General features: G+C 39.0%; 1 protein-coding gene across 5 annotated transcripts in view; it reads left to right on the plus strand.

The window, feature by feature from the left end:
* The window catches only part of cacna1eb (calcium channel, voltage-dependent, R type, alpha 1E subunit b), a 55,616-nt gene that overhangs the window by 27,406 nt on the left and 7,031 nt on the right, over positions 1–21,179 (plus strand). For 4 of the 5 annotated variants that reach the window (XM_025007979.2, XM_037982098.1, XM_017425985.3 and 1 more), the window contains exons 10-37: positions 819–872; positions 1,312–1,392; positions 2,379–2,588; positions 2,758–2,870; positions 3,149–3,261; positions 3,362–3,493; positions 3,754–3,823; positions 4,214–4,331; positions 5,274–5,341; positions 5,456–5,523; positions 9,399–10,178; positions 10,807–11,090; positions 11,297–11,447; positions 11,536–11,665; positions 13,810–13,869; positions 13,990–14,096; positions 14,508–14,519; positions 15,803–15,899; positions 15,990–16,150; positions 17,208–17,345; positions 17,818–18,019; positions 18,110–18,274; positions 18,932–19,042; positions 19,138–19,218; positions 19,476–19,595; positions 19,690–19,755; positions 20,802–20,893; positions 20,988–21,162. In XM_025007979.2, the coding sequence (XP_024863747.1) occupies positions 819–872; positions 1,312–1,392; positions 2,379–2,588; positions 2,758–2,870; positions 3,149–3,261; positions 3,362–3,493; positions 3,754–3,823; positions 4,214–4,331; positions 5,274–5,341; positions 5,456–5,523; positions 9,399–10,178; positions 10,807–11,090; positions 11,297–11,447; positions 11,536–11,665; positions 13,810–13,869; positions 13,990–14,096; positions 14,508–14,519; positions 15,803–15,899; positions 15,990–16,150; positions 17,208–17,345; positions 17,818–18,019; positions 18,110–18,274; positions 18,932–19,042; positions 19,138–19,218; positions 19,476–19,595; positions 19,690–19,755; positions 20,802–20,893; positions 20,988–21,162 (3,959 nt within the window). The remainder of the gene's footprint in view (positions 1–818; positions 873–1,311; positions 1,393–2,378; positions 2,589–2,757; positions 2,871–3,148; positions 3,262–3,361; positions 3,494–3,753; positions 3,824–4,213; positions 4,332–5,273; positions 5,342–5,455; positions 5,524–9,398; positions 10,179–10,806; positions 11,091–11,296; positions 11,448–11,535; positions 11,666–13,809; positions 13,870–13,989; positions 14,097–14,507; positions 14,520–15,802; positions 15,900–15,989; positions 16,151–17,207; positions 17,346–17,817; positions 18,020–18,109; positions 18,275–18,931; positions 19,043–19,137; positions 19,219–19,475; positions 19,596–19,689; positions 19,756–20,801; positions 20,894–20,987; positions 21,163–21,179) is intronic. The other variant, XM_037982097.1, reaches the window with a different exon arrangement.

The following is a 21,179-nucleotide window of genomic DNA, read 5'->3' on the forward strand; positions in this document are numbered from 1 at the left end:
CTTTTACATTTAATTTCGTACGGATTTGACAAACAAGATCCAACTTCATTAGTAGTCTTCTGTAGGCGTTTTTGGACATGTTTGTAAAATTTTGGACAGAGCTAGGCTGGCTGCTTTCATTCCAATCATTATCAACAAAGATCTTTTGATTTATTTTACCAGTAGAATCAAATCAAATAAGGAGGATAAAAAAAAAATGTATACTAAGCTGTTTTAAATACGAAGGCTTTTCGTTCCGTTTTGGTAAGTGACTGCTCTGCTGCAGACACTGTTAGGAGTTTGGGATCCTTAGTAGAGTAGCAGAGAGGCACAAACATGCCGAGCTGTAATGGAAATCTACATTGCTGGTCTCCCACGCAAGCACAGGGTGAGAAAAAGGTGATACTGACTCACGGATTTAAATGTGCGCGCATGAATGTGTGCGCATGAATATATGCACACGCGCGCTCCAGTGTTTACATGCGTGTGTGTGTCTGTGCGTGCAAGAGAGAGAGAGAGAGAGAGAGAGAGAGAGAGAGAGAGAGAGAGAGAGAGAAAGAGAGAGAGAGACGATGTGCATTTTGATGTGTGCGTGAATGTGGGAGCGTGTGGGATGAAGGAGGAGGAAAGAGAGACAGATATTACAAGGATGTAAGAGAGAATGAGAAATCAGTCTTCATAGAAGGTCATATTGGCCTCTCAAAGCAGAGCTTACATCAGATCCTGCAAATGTTTGCAGACATCCTAAACTGTTCAACCTTGCCGACTGTACATTTCCACATCTGATGGTTTGACTTGTGTCTTGTGTGTAACCTGCAATTTTACTATTTCACATACAGAGGAAGTGATGCTCGCAGAGGAGAATAAAAGTTCAGGGAGATCACCATTAGATGGTAAGCTCACACGCCCAAGAAAACACCTGCTTATTGCTTCATACAATCAGTGTCTTGTCTACTTTATTGTACATTTGTTCACAAACTGTTAAAATAAAGATTACCATAACAATGGTTAACTAATATAAAACATAAAGAAATGGGGTTATCCATCTCAGTAAATGGCCAAGAATTAGGACATTCCTTTGCAAATAAACCTTTAATATCAGGAGATTTATACATATTCCCGTTGTATTCATGTTTAGATAACCACGTTTTCTTCCTTCCTTGTGATATGGACTCATTGACCGTACAACAAGCAACCATCATTATTTACTTTATGTTGACCTTTTTGTGTCAGAATGAGCTCGTTGTTCATTCTTTGTTCAGAATTTTCATTTCTTATTCATTAAACTTCGCTTTTGACAAATTTGAGTTTTTGTGAACATTTTATTTTTAGTGCTGAAGAGAGCAAGCAAGAGGACTGGAGCACGGAGAGGAGCACCAGGGAGTGACAAATATACAGACACGTCCACTGCGAGTAAGGGAAAAAATATTTTAATCTAATTATTTACACTTTGTCTTTATAGAAAGCTCCTTTCTGCTTTGCAGCAACAAACATTTTATAACTTACTGCCTCTTTAAGAATCAAGTGGGTGACTGAGCTCAACCAAGATTTGTTGGACTGACTGTAGGTCAAATAAGTTCTGTTGGTTCAACTATTAGTATTTTTCTAACTTAATAACTGAACATAGGGCTTATTAGTCACATAATGATAAAAAAGGATTGTGTTTTGCCCATATTTCACCTATTTGCGGTTCTGTCCACATAGGTATGACAAATTAAAACTTAAAGAGTTTAGTTTCATTTCTTTACTCAGAAATTGTTATTTTCTTTTCAGATTGGTTGCTTTTTTAGTTATTTATTTATTTTTCATCTAATTTTACCAGAAATTTCAGAGTTGTCCACTGAAATTACTGGTTTTAGCTAACGTCAATCACAATGGTTGAAAATTATTCCCAGTACACATCTTTGAGACACTCATGCCAACTAAAAAAATGTAAAGTGTTGCCTAAAAAGACTCCAGAGGCACTTCAGCCACCAGCGTCTTTACTTCTGGTGTCATTTCTAACATGTTAGGTTTGATATTTGATGCTTTAATACAATAAGTTCCTCTTATTAGGGTTCATTTTTATGTGGTCATATTACAGTGGTTTATGTATTTTTTATTTTGTTTCTTTTATAGTTATTATACCAAGTGTTATATTTTTTTGAATCAATTTCTGTGATGTTGAAAACAAACGGAATGACTAAAACATACCATAGTGCTTTGCTGGCCCCATTATATTCAAACAAAGAGCTCCCACTGGTGACATTTCCTTTTCCGATGCGGAAAACCCGTTGCTGTGCAATTTAGTCACTTACATTCTGTATGTCTCACTTACAGAACAATTAAGTCTGTAATTTTCGACCTTTCTGTGTATTTGTCCCAGTTTGTGCACTGATCCCCAGCTCTTCCTCTCCCAGGCATGTCAAGGTCAAGGATGAACTTCCGCAGCGGCCGCCGTGGCCCCGCGGCCTACCTGCGCCGAAAGGAGCGTATGTTACGCATCTCCATCCGCCGCATGGTGAAGACAGACACCTTCTACTTGATGGTGCTCAGTCTGGTGGCTCTCAACACCATCTGCGTGGCCATTGTGCACCACGACCAGCCCGACTGGCTCACCGTCTTCCTCTGTGCGTTGTTACTTGTGAATGCCAGAGATGAGGCGATGCCTTTTGATTTACGAGCTAAAAGATAATCATTTCAAATTATGTCTAATAAATGTGTTGTTTTATGCAGTCCTGGGTTGCATCATTCTGCATTTTGACACGACTGGCTTTGATTTTTCCTTCTGATCTACAGACTATGCAGAGTTTGTTTTCTTGGGGCTGTTTCTGGCTGAGATGTTTTTGAAAATATACGGTCTGGGTTTTCGACTCTACTTCCATTCATCTTTCAACTGCTTTGACTGTGGGGTGAGATCCTTCAGCTCTATTTCTGACAACAAAAAGAATTCTGTTATAAAAGCCTTTAATATGTGATGCACAATAGGGGCCCGAAGTGCTAAAAGTTAATTACAAATTGTTTCATTTTAGGAATATGAAATATCAAAAAAAAAGCTATTTATTTTCTGTAATAGTTAATCTTTATTCCTCTCATTCTTAAATTGTTCCTCATGTCATAAAAAGGTTAAACACACTCAAGTCAAGATGAGTTGTATGATTTCCTCTTGTTGCTTTTTTCTTTTTTAAAGGTTATTGTTGGCAGCATCTTTGAGGTTGTTTGGGGCTTCTTCAGGCCCGGCATGTCGTTCGGCATCAGTGTACTGAGGGCGCTGAGACTCCTGAGGATTTTCAAAATCACCAAGTGAGTGTTGCAGCCAGACAAAACAATAAAACATATGCAAGTGATGTAATTTTTTTCCCCCCCTTTTTTAATGTTTGAAAATTGACTTTTTCCTTGCCAGGTACTGGGCCTCTCTCAGGAACTTGGTTGTTTCCCTCATGAGCTCCATGAAGTCCATCATCAGCCTGCTTTTCCTCCTCTTTCTCTTCACTGTGGTGTTTGCTCTGCTCGGGATGCAGCTGTTTGGAGGGAGGTGTGCACTGACATACTTAATTATCAGCTAATATCAATCAGTTTTACCCTACAGCTTTGTTAATGCTGCAGTTTTGGAATCCTATCACTATCTGCCTGCTGCAAACTGAACAACGGTTTGCTCAGCGGCGTCTTTGAAGACAAGATGATGTGATATGTCCAGATGAAAATAGCTCTCTGCATCCTCCTCCTCCTCTCCTTCTTCCTCCTATTCGTCCTGGGTCATATCTGACCCTGCTTTCTTTCTGCCTTCCCCTTTAGGTTCATCTTTGAAGATTACACTCCCACCAACTTTGACACGTTTCCAGCTGCCATCATGACAGTGTTTCAGGTTTGGCTCCTACAGATTCCCCTCATACTGCCTGCTCTCCATGACACATGGCACCCTGGGATATTTCTCACCCCAGGCGCAGATTAAACAACTCTGCTCAATCGCTCTCCGCCCCCTGCCTCCGCGATCGTCCCACACATCCTAGCGCACATATGCGCACATGAATATCAGACAAGGGAAACGTGAACAAGCCCGCATCAGATCTGCTTCAAACCAACTGCAACTGTGAAAAAGACTGTTTTGATCAGCACACGTACTAATTATTATCTTGCCACCAAGTTTTAATACTCTATTGTTGGCAGACGGGGGGGCTCATTTTTCGTTTGGTGTATTTTTAATGTGAGCAATGTAATTATTTCTAATTATTCCTTGCCTTTTAATTGCCTGCAGATTTTGACTGGTGAGGATTGGAATGAGGTGATGTACAATGGGATTCGCTCGCAGGGAGGCGTTCAGTACGGCATGTGGTCATCCATCTACTTTATAGTGCTCACTTTGTTTGGTAACTGTATCCTTGTTGACCTCAGAAGTGGCCAGAGAGCTCTGATGTAACCGCAGTATGCCATTAGTTCTGAAAGTATTCAGATAAAAGCCGCGAATTTGCTGCCTTCATATATTCCATTACAAGCAAACTCCACATGTGGAATTACATAACCACAATCAGTTAAATGTAGCCAAACGGCCCCCACCAGCTGTACCTTGATTTTAAATTTGCTGTATTGTTAATGGTGTTGCAGATGAGGAGGAACAAATTAACAGTCATGTAAAATCTGTTAGATTCAGTTGATGTTTTATGGAAAGTTTTATGCTAGAAATACAGTCAAATTACTGTGGACTATAGACTTGCTTTTTTAATGTAATTGAACAGATATGTGCCGGAAAAATATTCAAGAGAAAAACCATTTTGAATATAATGTAAAGAAAGTTATGACGGGGCATGCAATATTTACCATTCTGTTGCATCATTTTTCTTTTATTAATACTGTTAGCGTTCAGAAACCTAAAGAAAACAGCTGTGGTGATGTTTAGGTGAAATGTTGTGTCTTTCTCTCCTGATTGTGAGTTTGTCTACAGGCAGTGTTACTTTTTTCTTTTGGACTCTTGCAGCAGAATCATATTTGTTATAAACATGCTGCTGAAATAAGCAAGGTGTCCCCTCCCATTGTGTAAATGTCATTTAACAAATTGTCTCTTTGTTTTAGCTCTTCTTTTTTTTGCTTTTATGCATTTGTTTTCTTTGTATGACAGATTTTTACTTTGCACATCCAGTGTTTTTATCGTTAAACGGCTTTCTCGCCTTTTGCAAACCTTTTATTGTGAAAGACGAGCATATTTAAGTGATTATGAATCAAAGTATTTTATAAAATTTAATCAATTTGTATTCCCAAAATGAGGACAGAGTTTCAACTGAGCATCTTGGTGGATTTGTCCTTAACGTCCTTTCTCACAGACACTCTGCTTAACGTCTTCTTGGCCATCGCTGTGGATAATCTGGCCAACGCTCAGGAACTGACAAAGGTTTTAAATTGTTTTTATTTGTATCTGATCAGCTTTTGCATTAAATGTATATTTTTTATGTTACATTACATTTGTTCTGGACTTAAGTGTCATTTCATTGGCTTGTTTTCACAGGATGAAGAGGAGGAAGAGGAGTTTTTCAATCAGAGATATGCGAGGGGAAGAGACGGCCTGATATCAGAGTAAGTTCCTGGCTAACATCTGACAAAATGACCTTTTGAAAATGAGATACAACTAATTGCTCCAGCTCTCTTGAGAAAATAACCAAAAAATGTCACAGTTCGTCAAACTCCCTTTTCTTTTCAGAGCAAATGGTGAAAGTAATCTAACTACTTGAAATATTAATTATGTGAGGAAAAGGAATATGAAGTCTGTTAGGAGCTTTCCTGAATGTGTGCGGATAAATAGGTCAAGAAGATTAATATTTGAAACAAGCTGACTGACTGTAGCTGCTCAAAGAAGAAGTTGTTGGCACATCTGGTAAAGGTTGGAAACATAGTCTTCATTTTCTGCAGCTGCAAATGAATTAAAAATAGCAATGTGAACAAAACGCGGTTGATTTGAAAGCATTATTCATAAAAAAAATTCATCTGCGTGGCTGTAACTCCCTCTGTAACGGCTTTGAACCGTGAATCATTCTGGACAGCTGATTTCGTTAATGAGAGGAGGATGAGTCCCTGCCCCTCTCAGTGACCTGGCAGCTTTCCTTTAACTTGAGACGAGGAGGGCTGGAGGTGTTTTTCAGAAGTTGCTGGGAACAGTGGGATGTCCGAATGTGTCACTATGTTGGCACACAGTTTCTCTGCTCAGTGTGAATCTGGCTGATTCGATTTGTCATTGTGACAAACGCATTATAAGAAGGGTAAACTGTTCTTCACCACAAGTCATGGTGTTTTTTTTTTGTATTTTTTTAGGCTCTGGTATGAATAAACCTACGTATAAACAGACTTTAGTTTGTCCAGTCAGTTTTTAAGCAGCAACAAGATGCCAAATGTTACAAACAGCCGCAAAATCATGGCAGCTATGTCCACCTCCTATGTTTAGTCTACATCTGTATTCACAGAAAACATTTTGTATCTAATAGCTGGAGACTCACAGTCGTCTCCTTAATGCTACCTGCTCTCCATCATGAGTACTGTGCACGGGACACTGACTCAGACTGGGATGTTACTTCAACTAAGCCATAATTTTGAATAAATTGTGACACATCTAAAGGACTGTTGTAAAAAGGGTCTCAGAGTATTAATCTAAACTATATCCTATGGTTGTAGATGGATGAGCTGTCAACATCTACAGTTTATGATACGATTTGCAAATTTCTTCTGGTTTTGTTGGAGTTTATTCCAGGTTGACTGGTGTCTTTGTTCAGTCGTTGCATGTTTTGTTCGTGTCTGCTTTAGTTCTTTTAGTGCTTTCTGAGAACTTTGCTTTTAGATTTTATTTTGTAGTCACATCTTAGTTTTTTAATGTAATTGAACAGATATGTGCCGGAAAAATATTCAAGAGAAAAACCATTTTGAATATAATGTAAAGAAAGTTATGACGGGGCATGCAATATTTACCATTCTGTTGCATCATTTTTCTTTTATTAATACTGTTAGCGTTCAGAAACCTAAAGAAAACAGCTGTGGTGATGTTTAGGTGAAATGTTGTGTCTTTCTCTCCTGATTTTCTTTGTTCAGTCCTTGCATGTTTTGTTCGTGTCTGCTTTAGTTCTTTTAGTGCTTTCTGAGAACTTTGCTTTTAGATTTTATTTTGTAGTCACACCTTAGTTTTTATGTGTTTTTATCTGCCATTGCCTCTAGATGTCCTCACTTAACTTTTTCTTGTCTGCACCTCTTTTTGCATTAACTCACCTCATCACTCCTCCCAGTGTAAAGGCTTTTGTGCCATATCTTTGTTTCCCCGGGTCAATCCTGTCTTGTTTTTTATCCCCCTCTTGTATTGAGCTTTTTGCTGGTTTGGGGGTTAGTTCTCCCGATTTACTGGTATGGCAGTGATTTAGTTTTAATTCTTAATTAAATAAACTTAAATCAGTATGTCACCTGCCTGCCTCCTGCAGCTTTAGTCTTCCAGATTTGAGCCTCCAACTGCTCAGAGTGTAATAAAACAAACAAACAAACACTGTGAAGGTTTAATATCAGATTTTATTCTTTGTAATTACATGTTTTATTCTGAACATGTACATTAGATGTTCAAAAAAATCTTAAATAAACTTATAGTGGTTATAAGCTCTTTAATATTGATTGCATTTTTATAAAACCGAAACATTTTCTGTTTGCAACAAACAGCAACAACAAAATACATTCATATCTAAAGGTTGACTGACTTAATATTAAAAGTATTAAAATAACTATTTAAGTTTGCCACGTTATATAATATTCTCTGCAAAGTAATAAATACAATACTTCACCAATCAAGAGTAGTAGAAAAAACTGATATGACATTTTTTTAATTTGTTCTTAGATTGATTATTTTTATTTTGTCAGACTTGAAAAGATATTTCCTGTGGGTTTTAAGCAGTTGAAAACAAAAGGTTGCTACTATGTCACATAATTTTCTGTGTGCTGTATTCTGCTAATTTGACCAATAACCAATCAACCCAGCAAACCCCATCATCTTCATCTTAAACCTCACCGCCCCATTTGGGCTCTGGCTGCCTGTTCCTTAGGATCTGTGGCTGCTCCGTTTCATGCCTGGCATCTTTATCTCTCCTCTCTGGGTCATCTCTGTCCTCAGCAGAAGTAGCAGCAAAACCAAAGAGTTTGTCCTTTTGAGACCTTTGATGCACCGGCTTTGAGGAGACGTTCTGTGTGTCACTCAAAACTCCACCACTTTTTAACAATCTGAGTTAAATCTTGTTTCATCCAGCCCCCCAGCGTGTGTCAGACAGACTGAGCAGAGGAAAGAGACTGGGACACCCCCAAGTGGGCAAAAGTTAACTAGTTTATATGAGTTAGATATATGTGAACCTGTTTATAGACTACATTTGTTCAAATTAAATGCCCACCTCTGTTTACTGCCTGTTCTCCTCTCCGACTTAATGCAAAACAAAATCTCAAAGATTTAGCCTCTGTAAATAGATGAAGGTTCAGTAGATGCCTGTAGTTTCCAATGTGAAAATAGAACATGATATAAAACAGTAAAATGTTATTATTGAGGTAATCGAACCTTTGTTTTACTACAGAATAGACTCTTACTGCTCTGTCTCTCCCCCAGTTTAGACTCTGAATGTATCATTTGTCTGTTGCATATATGAGTGTAAGTCCTTTAAGTGTTGCAGCTACAATGAGCAGATTTGATGTGAATTTTTCTGGCTCCATCTTGTTGTCTTGTTATATTCTTGTTATGTGGCACTGAACAAAATGTTGTGTTTAGTTAAATTCTCTCAGCTGTGGACCTGGATTTAAAAGACATTTACTGTTAAGTGCTTTAAAACTGAGTTCTTGTTTTAGTGAAATTTTTATTTTTTTATTTTTTATGAATCATTAAATGTTGTTTTCTGTCCCTTCTGCTTCCCAGGTCATATTTTGTTCTGTGCCACAACAAAAGTTCTGTGTATGTTGTAAATCACTAATGTCTTGTTTTCAAATAATCACTCATTGATTACATGGACACCAAAAGAATCTGAACCCCAGTAAGTATAACTGAATGCATCTCTGTCACACTGAATTTGTCTTGATTTTCCCTTCCTAATCTTATGAGATTATTTTGTAGATGTAACACAATGTTTGCACTTCAATCCCACACTTTTCTTTTTGTTCTTGTGGGGTATGTTCTCCTCTTTTACTTTTGAACTGTCCTTTATCTTTAGATATTATTATTTCTCTTTTTTCTTAGTTTTTGGATGTCGTTTTGCACATTTTTCCATGGGAATATTTTGTGTCACTAATCAACTAATTCACAGAAAAGGTCTGCCCTTTTCTTGCAACTTTTATTTTATTTCTTTGACTGGTTTGCTAAATGAGCACTCGTCTTTGTGTTTCTTGTCACCAAATTCTTAAATATGTATCTGTTGCTGCCCCACGCTGATTTGTGTTATATTGTGGTCTTTTAGTGGCAGAAGAAGACCTTACCTGTACAGGAAACGAGCCATTCACAGGGGGAGACCAACCTTCCCAGAAGATCCTGATGGTCCAACGGGGGCCGCAGACGAGCAGCCTCTGAACAGTGCCAAACCTTTTGCGAACCGCCGCGAAAGGAGGAGGAAAGTTAACATGTCGGTGTGGGAGCAGAGAGCCAACCAGCTACGAAAACGGCGTCAGATGGCGAGCAGAGAAGAGCTGTTTAGCAGCCCAACAGAGGAAACTGCTGAAACTCCAACCATCCCCCACCACGCCCCTGCTCTTACCCCAGAGGCCAGTCCGGGTCACCTGCCTGAGTCGCCCATGTCAGTTGGGATGCCTCTACCCGAGCCCCCAATGTCCATCTCCATTCCCATGCCTGAGCCCCCGGCGGCAGAGCCTCTCGTCAGCCTGAGTGAGGAGAAACCAACAGGAACAAACCACCGAACCGCAGGCGGCGGCCGACACAGGATGGCTCGGAAGTTCAGGTCCAGTCAGGGGCCGGAGGAAGGGGCCCGGCACAGGCGCCACCGTCACCGCGAGGCCCGCACTGAAGCGAAGAGTCTGGACTGCGTACAGTCACCACACGAGGTGCTGCACGTCAGACGGTCACTCAGCCAAGAGAGGAAGATCATTGACGAAAGGGAGGAGAAGGAGGACAAAGAGGAGAGCGAGAAAACAGAAGGAGAACAGAACATTACACAACTAGAGGAGGACGATGGTGAAACGTGCATCGCCAACCCATATGCAGACGTTGGAGAAGACTGTAGAAGGTAGAGCTCTTCTTGTGATCTCTTCTTATGATCCACATCACAATGAAACATGTTTGCATAATTTCTAGATTAGCTCAAACAGCAACCTGTCAAAGAATAGGCAGCTGCCTTACAGTCTGCTGTCTCTGGTCATTTACCCAACAAATCAGAGCAGACTGTCAGTGATCATAAAAACATGCTGCAATCTGCCATCAGTCCCTCAACCTGTTCATATTGGGTAAGAAAATGTATCTGGATACATAGAAAATGGGAACAAATTGTTTTTAGGCAACTGATTAGCGGAAACAAAAGTCAGAATTGAATGGTCATTTAGAAAAAAAGCTAAACTAAAAGAGAAGACACTAAGATAAATGAGAAGAGTCAGAAAAAAACAAAACAAATCAGAAAAACAGCTGGATATTTGTATTTGTGACTTTGCCTTTGAATAAAACTTCAAATTATTACAGTTTGACTGTTACAAGGAAAAGAATTGTCTCAAAATAAGTAAAATTTTACTGTAACAACATAATGTTATAATCATGATCAATTTCGGGCAAAACATGGCAAAGTTCAAACCACATATTTTATTATCTTGGTTGCATTGTTCCATTTTTAACTTGCTGTTTGTTTTTGTTTTTTTATGGTACAGAGATGCTGCTCCTAGTGGTGACAATCCCGATCCTCCGCAGTGCGAGCAGCTGCTGGACTGTACCTGGTCAGAGCAGGTGGAGGGAGGCATCACAGACCAGTATGAACCCCTGAGCCAAAATGTCCCGGTGGAGCCTGGCGTTGAGGCCACAGAGTTCACCGTGAGCACCATCGAGTCTGAGAGACGCAAGATCTCTGTCAAACGTGATAACAAGTCCAAGGCGGAAGGCAGCGTGGCCATCGAAATGTCAGCACAACCACTTCTGGAGCTCACACCGGTGACAGGTAGAACCTCCCCGCTGCAGTCACACTGATTTAAGTATCATGACATTTAGTGTCAGTATCACTGTACCGCCATGCGAAGGTGAATTTAATATCAGGAGCCACTAGAATTTCTCTTTGCAGAAAAAAAGTGGTGGTGACTCATGTTGTTCTGTGTCATAGCTGTCCACTTAGAGCTGAAAATGTTCCCCTCTCTGTCTGTGTTGTAGTGAACAGTAAAGAGTTAGAGGCGTACCAGTCTGAGCAGAAGGACGAAGAAGATGAGACGGAGGAGGAGGAGGAGGAGGAGGAGGAGGAACCTCCATTGCCTCCAAAACCTGAAGCTCCTGACAGCATGTTCATCTTCAAAGCCTCCAATCCGTAAGATGCAACGCACAGTCACAGGTCACACGCTAATCAGTTGTTTCATACTTTCTGGTTTGATGAACGCTTTTTTGTCGCACCTCAGTATCAGGAGGATTTGTCACTATGTGGTGACTCTCCGTTACTTTGAGATGACCATCCTGCTTGTGATCGTGGCGAGCAGCATTGCACTGGCAGCTGAGGACCCCGTGTGCACAAACTCAGACAGAAACAAGGTGAGGTCAAAATACACCTCCCTGAAACTAATAATGAACTAGAAGCACTCAGAGAGCACAAACCTCCACCAAGGACACAGCGTGATTAAAAATTGTGCAATCTGGATCATATTCCGGTTCACCATTAAAATGTAACCTATTCTTTTTGTGACAACTCCAACATTTCCTCAAAACTTCCTCCAAATCTGGTCATTAGTTTTTACCTGATCTTTGCTAACAGACAGACAAACAAAGCAACGAACACAACCAAAAACAGAACTTTCTTGGTGGATGAAACAGAAGAGTCATATGTAGGAGCAGAGACAACTTTTTAACAAAGGGGTTACCTGTGACCTTGACCTTTGACCCCATGAACATTGAAACCTACAGGCATCATCTTTGACCCATGAGGTGTCCAGCTGTGCAGTTTAACATTCCTACATTACATTGTTGCATAGTTAGATCAACTGTGATCTTGACCTTTGACCCCATCCCCTTTAAATCAACAGTGACCCATGAGGTGTCCATCTGTGGAGTTTAACATTCCTGTTATATAGCTGCAGACTTAGAGCACAGGCTGATCTGTGACCTTGACCTTTGACCTTGAACTTTTATAGATTCACCACTAAATATTAATTCCTTGTTCCTTGTACCATGTTTGACTTTTCCTACAAATTTCATGGAAATCCGTTCATAACTTTTTTTAGTGATCTTCTAATCTTCTACACAGACAGACAGACAGACAGATAAACAAACAGGTTGAAGTCACTTAAATAAACCCCACATTTGTAGGTTTTATGGCTTTTTTCTGCAAACACTCATACATATAAGGAAGTAAAAAGTTTATCTCTGTATTTTGAATAGTATCAACATTTTGTTTAAAACTATATGTACACCAGCTGAAGCCTCAAAAAATGTAAGACACTATCACTACAATAAGAGTGACAATGGGGGTGGCAATAGTTCCCTCTTCTGACATAAGAATTTAATATTAAAAAAATGAAATTAAATAAAATAACAGCTTTTTGGGCCATATCTGTGTGTTTTATGACAGTGTACTGCACTCACCTCAGCAAGTGTGTGACTTGTGCATGTTGCATTCAAGTTAAAATAATATATTTTTATGGACAGAAAACTGGGTGAAGCAAACCTTTCAAACAATGATTAAAACCTCAAACCTTCTCATTGTAAAATACCAAAGATGAAGTTCGAGCTCAGCGCGGCTGTCAGGTTCCGTCTCTAGTTGACACAACACTGTCAGCAACAATGTGTCATGACACATTTGGCTTCATGCACAGACAAGGTGAGAATCAACAGCTCTGCCTGCAAATCGCTGTGCAGTTTGTATTTTTCACAACTTTTCCCTTTTTACAGCGTTGTGGAGGGTGTCGAGAGTGAGCAGATTAACACGCATTAGTGCACAGAATAATCTGTGAGTGATACAGAAGACGAAATGAAACACTATGAAGTCAACAAAGAACCAAATTGCAGTGTTCTACATCTACACACTTCTGATCATTTCTCTAATATAAAAAAGCTTCTCACTGACATCACTTCCTGTACGAATGGGGCTGATCTAATTAACTTGGTTTTGATTTGCTGCTGCGCTACTTTGAAGGATCACATAACAGAATAAATGAGCCTTGCCCCACTTTTACACATAAAGTTGAGCTCAGATGCATAACGTGGCTCTGGATTAGTCACATCTGAACCAATAATCCTGATGATGTCATCCATCAGGGTTAGCTCAGGTAAACTGACTGTCCCTGAGTTAGTGTGTATTTGATAAGCAGTTTGCTGCATTGATGTTGATTTTTCCTCTTTAAAATTGGTCCCATGAGTCATGCAAGTTAATAGACAGTGTAGCGCATCATCAGGGCACAGTGCTTGTTGCACCACCAAACAACTCATATTTTGTGAGTAATATGATCCAAGCAGAAGTATATTTTTATTGTCTGTAGTTATGATTTACCACCACTCATAAATGAGTAATTTCATTTTGTAAAGCCTTGTCCTGAGGCATTAAGGTGTAGAAAGGATTTGGACTACATTGTAACAAGTTAATTAACAGTGACAGATGATTGTGACAAAGATGCTTAATGAAAAAACAAACTATTCATTCAGTTTTTTCTAAATGCAGAAATAATAATCTTTGTTTTATTCAGGTGCTGCGATATTTTGATTATGTCTTCACTGGAGTGTTCACCTTTGAAATGATCATAAAGGTAGGTGTCCAAAACAGTTTTCTGTTTTTTTTTGGTTTTTTTAATAATCAACTTTTCTCTAAATTTACCCCATGTCCCTTCTGTGTAATTAATGTTTCCTTGTGCATGATTGTCCTCCAGATGATAGACCAGGGTCTCATTCTGCACGACGGCTCTTATTTCCGAGACATGTGGAACCTCCTGGACTTCATCGTGGTGGTGGGAGCTCTGATCGCCTTTGCTCTGACGTGAGTCACATACAGTTCAGCCCGCCCATGACTAACGGCTGACTCACAGCAGCGAATACCTTTGCGGCCACACTGTACTGACACAAACCACCAGTTCTCAAAGACAAACCGCATATAGAGGCACGCATGATCCTGTGAAATATGTAACTCTGTTTTAACTTTCACCACAGGGCTTCAGCAAGAGGAGAAAAATCTGTTGCTGTTTAGATATTTCTCTGTTGTCTCTTCCTGGCACACATGTGATGGCTAACCTGATAACTAACTAACACTCTTGTGCAATTCGTTGTACTGTTAGAGAAGTTTTACTGTATGTGAATTTCTCTGTTGTTAATATGGATGTGATGTAACTTTCTTTATCCGTTTTTTTTCTCTGTTGTTCCTGTGGCTGTTGTCACTGTTGGGGGCTACCAGGAATGTGCTGGGGTAAAAAAAAAAAAAAAATTTTAAATGTGAACTTCTCCTCCATAACCTCTTCATGTGATTCTCTTATATCCATGTGTCTTGTTATCGCCCGCCGCCGAAGAAAAAAAAGCGATAATGTTTTTGCCCCAGTGCGTGTGTGTGCGTGCGTGTGTGTGTGCTCGCTTGTCTGCAGCATTGGCAAAATATCTCATAAACCAGAGGATGGAATTTTATGAAACTCACAGAAAGTAATCGCTGGATGTACGTCTACAACTCATTAGCTTTAGGAGCCAACCAGTTTGAGATGGCTGCCACAGCCAGCTGACTTTAGCAAATACAAAAGTTGGTGTAACTCAGTTATTTATTTTACAACTATTGAGTGAAAATTTGGTGTAGTCGTGGCTGAGCATTATCTGCACATTGTGAAACAGTTTTGCCTAAAACTTTAAAACTGTTGGCGTCAATTCTGTCTGTTAGCAAAATATCTCTTGAACCACAGTTTGGATTATAATGAAACTCAGAAAGTAATCATTTGACTAACCTTTGGAGTCACCCCCAATTTAAGATGGCTGCCACAGCTAATCCAAATCAGCCAACTCAAAAACGGCTATAACTCAGTCAGTTTTACAGATATTTCAGCTAAAGTTTGGTGTGGTAGTAGTTGAGCGTTATCCCCAACATTCTATCGTGTCTCACGAGATCTCACAGTTTTGCATGAGACTGCATGACGTCATTTGTGAGGTTTCACCTAAACAGATATAGTTTCCTCCCTTCGTATCATAAGATAGTTTTAGTTTAAACCTCTGACACAAAAGGTGAGGGGGCGATATTTATCCTTTATCCTTTCAGCATTTAGTTTTTTAGTGCTTTTTATCTATCATAAACTTTTATTGCTCACTGAAAATGTAGATTCTAGCAGGTCCCATTTTATTTATTTGATTATGTATTATTTATTTATGATCCTGACATAATTATATGTATTGTTGAAATAGAAATAATATACCATATAATGGACAAAACCACAATTTTATCAGAATAATTTAGAGTAATGAAGTAATAATGTTTATGTCATTGTTGTTTACATAAATACCTAATTTAAGGGTAGAAAAGTTCAGAAATTGTTAAAAAAAAAAGTTCCTTCTCCAAACCAACACTCTCTCGAGGTGAAGTTCTATGTTTCTTTCTGTTTCCATGTGCTATTTTGACATTTTCCTCTCACCGTGTTCGCTTCTTTATTCCATTTCTTTGTGTTTTAGTTTGAGTGCACAACTTTATTGCTTAGCACTACGTTTCAATACCAACAGGAACACCAAAGGCCGAGACATCAAGACGATAAAATCCCTCCGAGTTTTGAGAGTTTTGCGGCCGCTTAAAACCATCAAGAGACTTCCAAAGCTCAAGGTCGGACGTAAAATGTTTACAAGCCATTTTTGGGTTTTTAGTGCATCTGACAGCTTTTCTTTGCCTCCTTCTTGTCTCTCTCCTCCACAGGCGGTTTTTGACTGTGTGGTCACGTCTCTAAAGAACGTCTTCAACATCCTCATTGTGTATCAGCTCTTCATGTTCATCTTTGCTGTCATTGCGGTCCAGCTCTTTAAGGGGAAGTTCTTCTTCTGCACTGACAGCTCCATGAAAACAGAAAAGGAATGTCGGTATGTAAATGTCTGAACTACAGGCTTACGTTAGTGTTTTGAATATGTATGCACCGCATATATCTAGAGATCCTCCTACATGTTGTCACTCTCTGTGAACATGTACTGGCACGCTATATAATGGCTGCATTGTTCACATAAAACCTAGAAAATGAACTGACAAAATCCCTTCTTTGGATCATTTTTTGATGCTACACAGAAAGTTACAGCAAAATTCACATCTTTTGACATTTTATGTAATATGTTTCTTCTTGATAACCTGATGATAACTGTCACTTAGACTGAAAACAGAGGAAAAATGTTATTTCACCTGTGTTTGCTAAAATAAACGTCTTATTTCTTTTATTTTGTACAGAACAGAACAATAGTGTCAAATCATAATTCAGGATTTGATGTATAAAAGAAAAGCATCAAATCATAATGCTACTAATAATTAAAGTCAAATGACCAAAGATTACTCCTTAAGGCCTCTTGAAATGCAATTCTGTAGAATGGGTTTCTAATTAGTAATATCTTACCTGTTCTAGATGGATCTTTAAACAACCTCAGTTTAAAAATCGGTTTATTCTGACTGGATTGAGGAGCTAATGGCTAGTCTGAGTGGAGAAAAACCAAAGCAAACTGCTGCTATTTAAAATATTTCAAGCAAAATGTATTTTATAAACCTCAGTTTCATATTGCATGCTTTTTGACATATCATTTTTCCTTTAACTACCTCTCTGGTTCTGAGTGTACACACACAGCGTTGCAACAGATTACAGATTATTTTATTTTATTTTATTACAAACCTGCCTTTGTTCCAGACTAAAAACACAAATCTAATCTGTAGCTTTTTTAAAAAAGGCCCAACTTAAATATCTCCCTGTTTCTGTGTGCAGTATAACACACTGTTTTAATGATGTATCTAAAAAAGCTCATTTTGTTTCAACTTTGCTTTAATTCAGTCATTTTTTATGAAAGATTCGATAGCTTTTACATCTGTGCCATTCAATGAAACTAGTTTTAATTGGTGAATTAAGTGAATTGAAGACCTTCAGTCTGCTTTTCTTCCCTGCAGAGGCTTCTACATCGACTACAGCAGAGACAAGAAAGAGGTGAAGAGAAGAGAGTGGAGGAGACACGAGTTTCACTACGACAACGTCTGCTGGGCCCTGCTCACCCTATTCACCGTGTCGACTGGAGAAGGGTGGCCTCAGTGAGTGCACTCGCAAATTAAAGCTTTTCAATACGTTCGTGCACTCCTAATCCCCTAAAGTCACCACAGAGAGTACCTGCTGATGGATGAGTGGCTGAACCTACTTGGCAAACGTTCAGGGACACTTAGCTGTCACCTTCAAAATATTTTAAACCCCGAAAACAAGCAAAAGGAGAGAAAAATAGCCAAAACACACAAACCAAATACATGTAGTCCAGCCCAAATGAGCTCTGAAATAACAAAGAAGAAAAACCACAAGAAGCTTAAATAAAAAATAAGTCTTATAGCTACTACAAGCTTGACTAAAATAAAGCAAAAATGGATAGATAAGGTTTAAAACTAATAAACTAAATACACAACAACAATAACAAGACATAATATGACCAAAGTGAAACCCAAGCCCACAACACAAACTTAAAGTACTTGGGAATCCTAAAAACTGTAGTTTGAAGGGTCTTTTTTTCTCTTTTAGGGTCCTTCAGCACTCAACTGACGTTACAGAGGAGAACATGGGGCCGAGCCGCGGGAACCGAATGGAAATGTCCGTTTTCTACGTGGTCTACTTCGTGGTGTTCCCGTTCTTCTTCGTCAACATCTTCGTGGCTCTTATCATCATCACCTTCCAGGAGCAAGGTGATAAGATGATTCAGGAGTGCAGTCTGGAGAAGAACGAGGTAAAAAAAAAACAACCATCTCACACAGAGTATTTAATTCTTTTATACAGTCAGATTTGTTGCTTGAATTTTCTCATTTCTCCAAACCAGAGGGCCTGCATTGACTTCGCCATCAGTGCCAAGCCGATGACCCGCTACATGCCCCAGAACAGACAAACCTTCCAGTACCGACTGTGGCACTTTGTGGCCTCGCCTTCATTTGAGTACACGGTGCTCGTCATGATCGCTCTGAACACCGTTGTCCTGATGATGAAGGTGAGTAATTCTGACAGTAACTACACATTTTCTTCTGCTTTCTAGTATGTTTGGGTTATTTTTCTTTGTTTGTTTCTGGTTTCATCAGTTGTCATGAGTAGTATTTTAGGTATTCTTCTTACCAGCTTCTAGCTTTGTTTCATCCCAGATTATAAAATCATTTTTATGAAAACTTTGCTTGGGATCAAAATGCATTGAAAGTCAGAAACACCTGTTTTTAAGTGTTTGGAAGCTACATTAACAGAACAGTGGTTCTGGTAATACAAACTTAGGGAACTCCTGTGGAATCCTTATTGGGAATAAATGTATTTTGTTTTTTTTTGTTTTTTTTAAAGCATAATCTGTAACATTTTCATTTAAGATGTCACTTTTTAATATAATCACTAAAACGGATCTGAAATATGCTGTGATTTATTTCTGCTGCAGCAAATATTTTCAACTAAAAAAGTAAAGAATTTTCATTCTTGCTAGAGATTTGTACCGTTTTTTTAAATTAATCATTTGAAAAAAATATGAATTATTTATGTCTACCAGGCTCTAAGTCTCTGCAAACTGTGCAGAAACAAAATCTAGAGCAACAGCTGTGTGAAGGAGTTCAAATATACTCAAATCCATCATGAATCTCTCACTGACTTTTTGTACTTTTGATTTCTTCAGTACCACTCGGCTCCGACAGCTTATGATGCTGTCCTAAAACACCTAAACACAGCCTTTACTGTCCTCTTCTCCATGGAGTGTATACTCAAGATCATGGCTTTTGGTTTTGTGGTGAGTGTCATTGCAGGAAAAAGTCTAAAGGTTTGAAAGAAATTTAGGACAAAACAAAGTGCCAAACGTGTGTTTTTCTATTTCTATCTCTGCAGAACTACTTTCGAGACACGTGGAATATTTTTGATTTTATCACCGTTCTTGGCAGCATCACAGAAATAATTGTGGATTTGCAGGTAGGACACATTCTGAACGTTAATTAGCGTCGAAGGGTTTCAACCTGAGATTAAAGACAAAACTGGCAGCTCTAAATGCAGCCGGATTTCCTTGCAGGATTTGTGCGTGTGTGCGTGTGTGTTACGATCTCTGCCTCCAGACACGGTTTAAGTCATGTTGTGTTGAATTTTACCATCTGTGATTTTGCATCGTGTCTTTCCCGTCTGGCTGCCACTCTTCGCCTGTGTCTCCCTCGCTCTCTCGCCGACTGTCCCAGTCAGTGAACACCATCAACATGAGTTTCCTGAAGCTTTTCCGGACAGCCAGGTTGATCAAGCTGCTGAGACAAGGCTACACCATCCGCATCCTGCTGTGGACCTTTGTACAGTCCTTCAAGGTCCGGCAGCTTTTGTCTTTCTTTACTATTAGTGATGCAGACAACAAATGATCAGAAATGTTCCTTATGCCTTTTTTATATTCCTCTTTGATAGGCTCTGCCTTATGTCTGCCTGCTTATCGCCATGCTTTTCTTCATCTACGCCATTATTGGAATGCAGGTACAAGGTTTTAATGGGGATATAAACTTCTGAAATTATTATTTTTTTATTTAATAAGTTTAAGGGTTTTTATTAGATGTCTAGGTTCATAATGACAACACTGCATCTTTACCATACAGTTATTGTAATAAGGTTTAATGTGAAATCAGAGATTCTTGGAAAATATTTTGCAAATTAGGCAACTTTAAGTATAAATTTAAAAATATTTTAATTATTTATAGCAATGCAAATAGGTCAGAAAAAAAGGTTTGTTTTCAAAAAATATCCATTTTGTGAATATTGCTTCATTCCACTGCTGTCAAAGAACAGCACCATCTAACATCATTTTTATGGATCACAAATCCAACATGCAAGCTAAAATTGTTTCTTTATCAATGACCAGAAATGAAGGTGACTTAGTCCTACCCCTCTGAACAAGAAGAGATGACAAAAAAAAACAACTAGCATTTCTTGAAGAAATGCATATTGTCCATTTCCTTGCAAGCAAATGTTAGAAAAAAAGATATCATTTGATCTGTTGTGCTCAGAGTATGTGATGGGGATGACGCTCAGCTACTAACTCACCGAATGTTAGCTTAATATCTGAAAACTGTTTGGATTATAGCCATTTTTGTGTTTGCTAGGGTTGATTAGCTGTGGTGGCCACTTTGCATCAAGTTGACTTCAAAAGTTGTAGATGTGCATCTAATGATGACTTTCTAAGAGTTTCTTTAAAATCTGTCAAGTCATTCATGAGATATTTTGCTAACAGACACACATGCTTATGCATTATTGCCCGGCTTTCATGGCACATTCATGATGTGATCAAATATTCTACACCTGTATGGCTCACAGACTGTCAACATATAAGCTTCTTTGACCCTTACTTGTGCTTATAAGGTATTTTAAACCATTAATCAATCTTTCTGATAGCTGTTTGTTGTACTGATTCAGTCCATGTGAAGATTTTCTTCAAAGAAAATGAAGCATGGTTTGATACCAGCATGATTTGTCAGAAAGAAGCTATTGTTTCTTCACACTGACCGAAGCATCCTGGTTTTCTTCAGGTGTTTGGAAACATCAAGCTGAACGACGACAGTCACATCAACCAGCACAATAATTTTAAGACCTTTTTCAGCGCGTTGATGCTTCTGTTCAGGTCAGCTTTATCGAAACAAAATATATATAAATATCGGGTGAAATGTGATTCAATCAGCTGAAGGTGTTTAACGGTCGAGTGTTTTAACTTCCAGGAGTGCTACAGGCGAGTCCTGGCAGGAGATCATGCTCTCCTGTCTGTCGGGACAAGGGTGTGAACCGGACCCCTCCATCGCCCCCCTCACCATGTCTCCAGATCACGAGGGCGGCTGTGGCACCGACTTTGCTTACTGCTACTTTGTCTCCTTTATCTTCTTCAGCTCATTCCTGGTCAGAACAAAAATAAA

The sequence above is a fragment of the Kryptolebias marmoratus genome, linkage group LG20 (assembly GCF_001649575.2).
Source record: "Kryptolebias marmoratus isolate JLee-2015 linkage group LG20, ASM164957v2, whole genome shotgun sequence".
Lineage (NCBI taxonomy): Eukaryota > Metazoa > Chordata > Actinopteri > Cyprinodontiformes > Rivulidae > Kryptolebias > Kryptolebias marmoratus.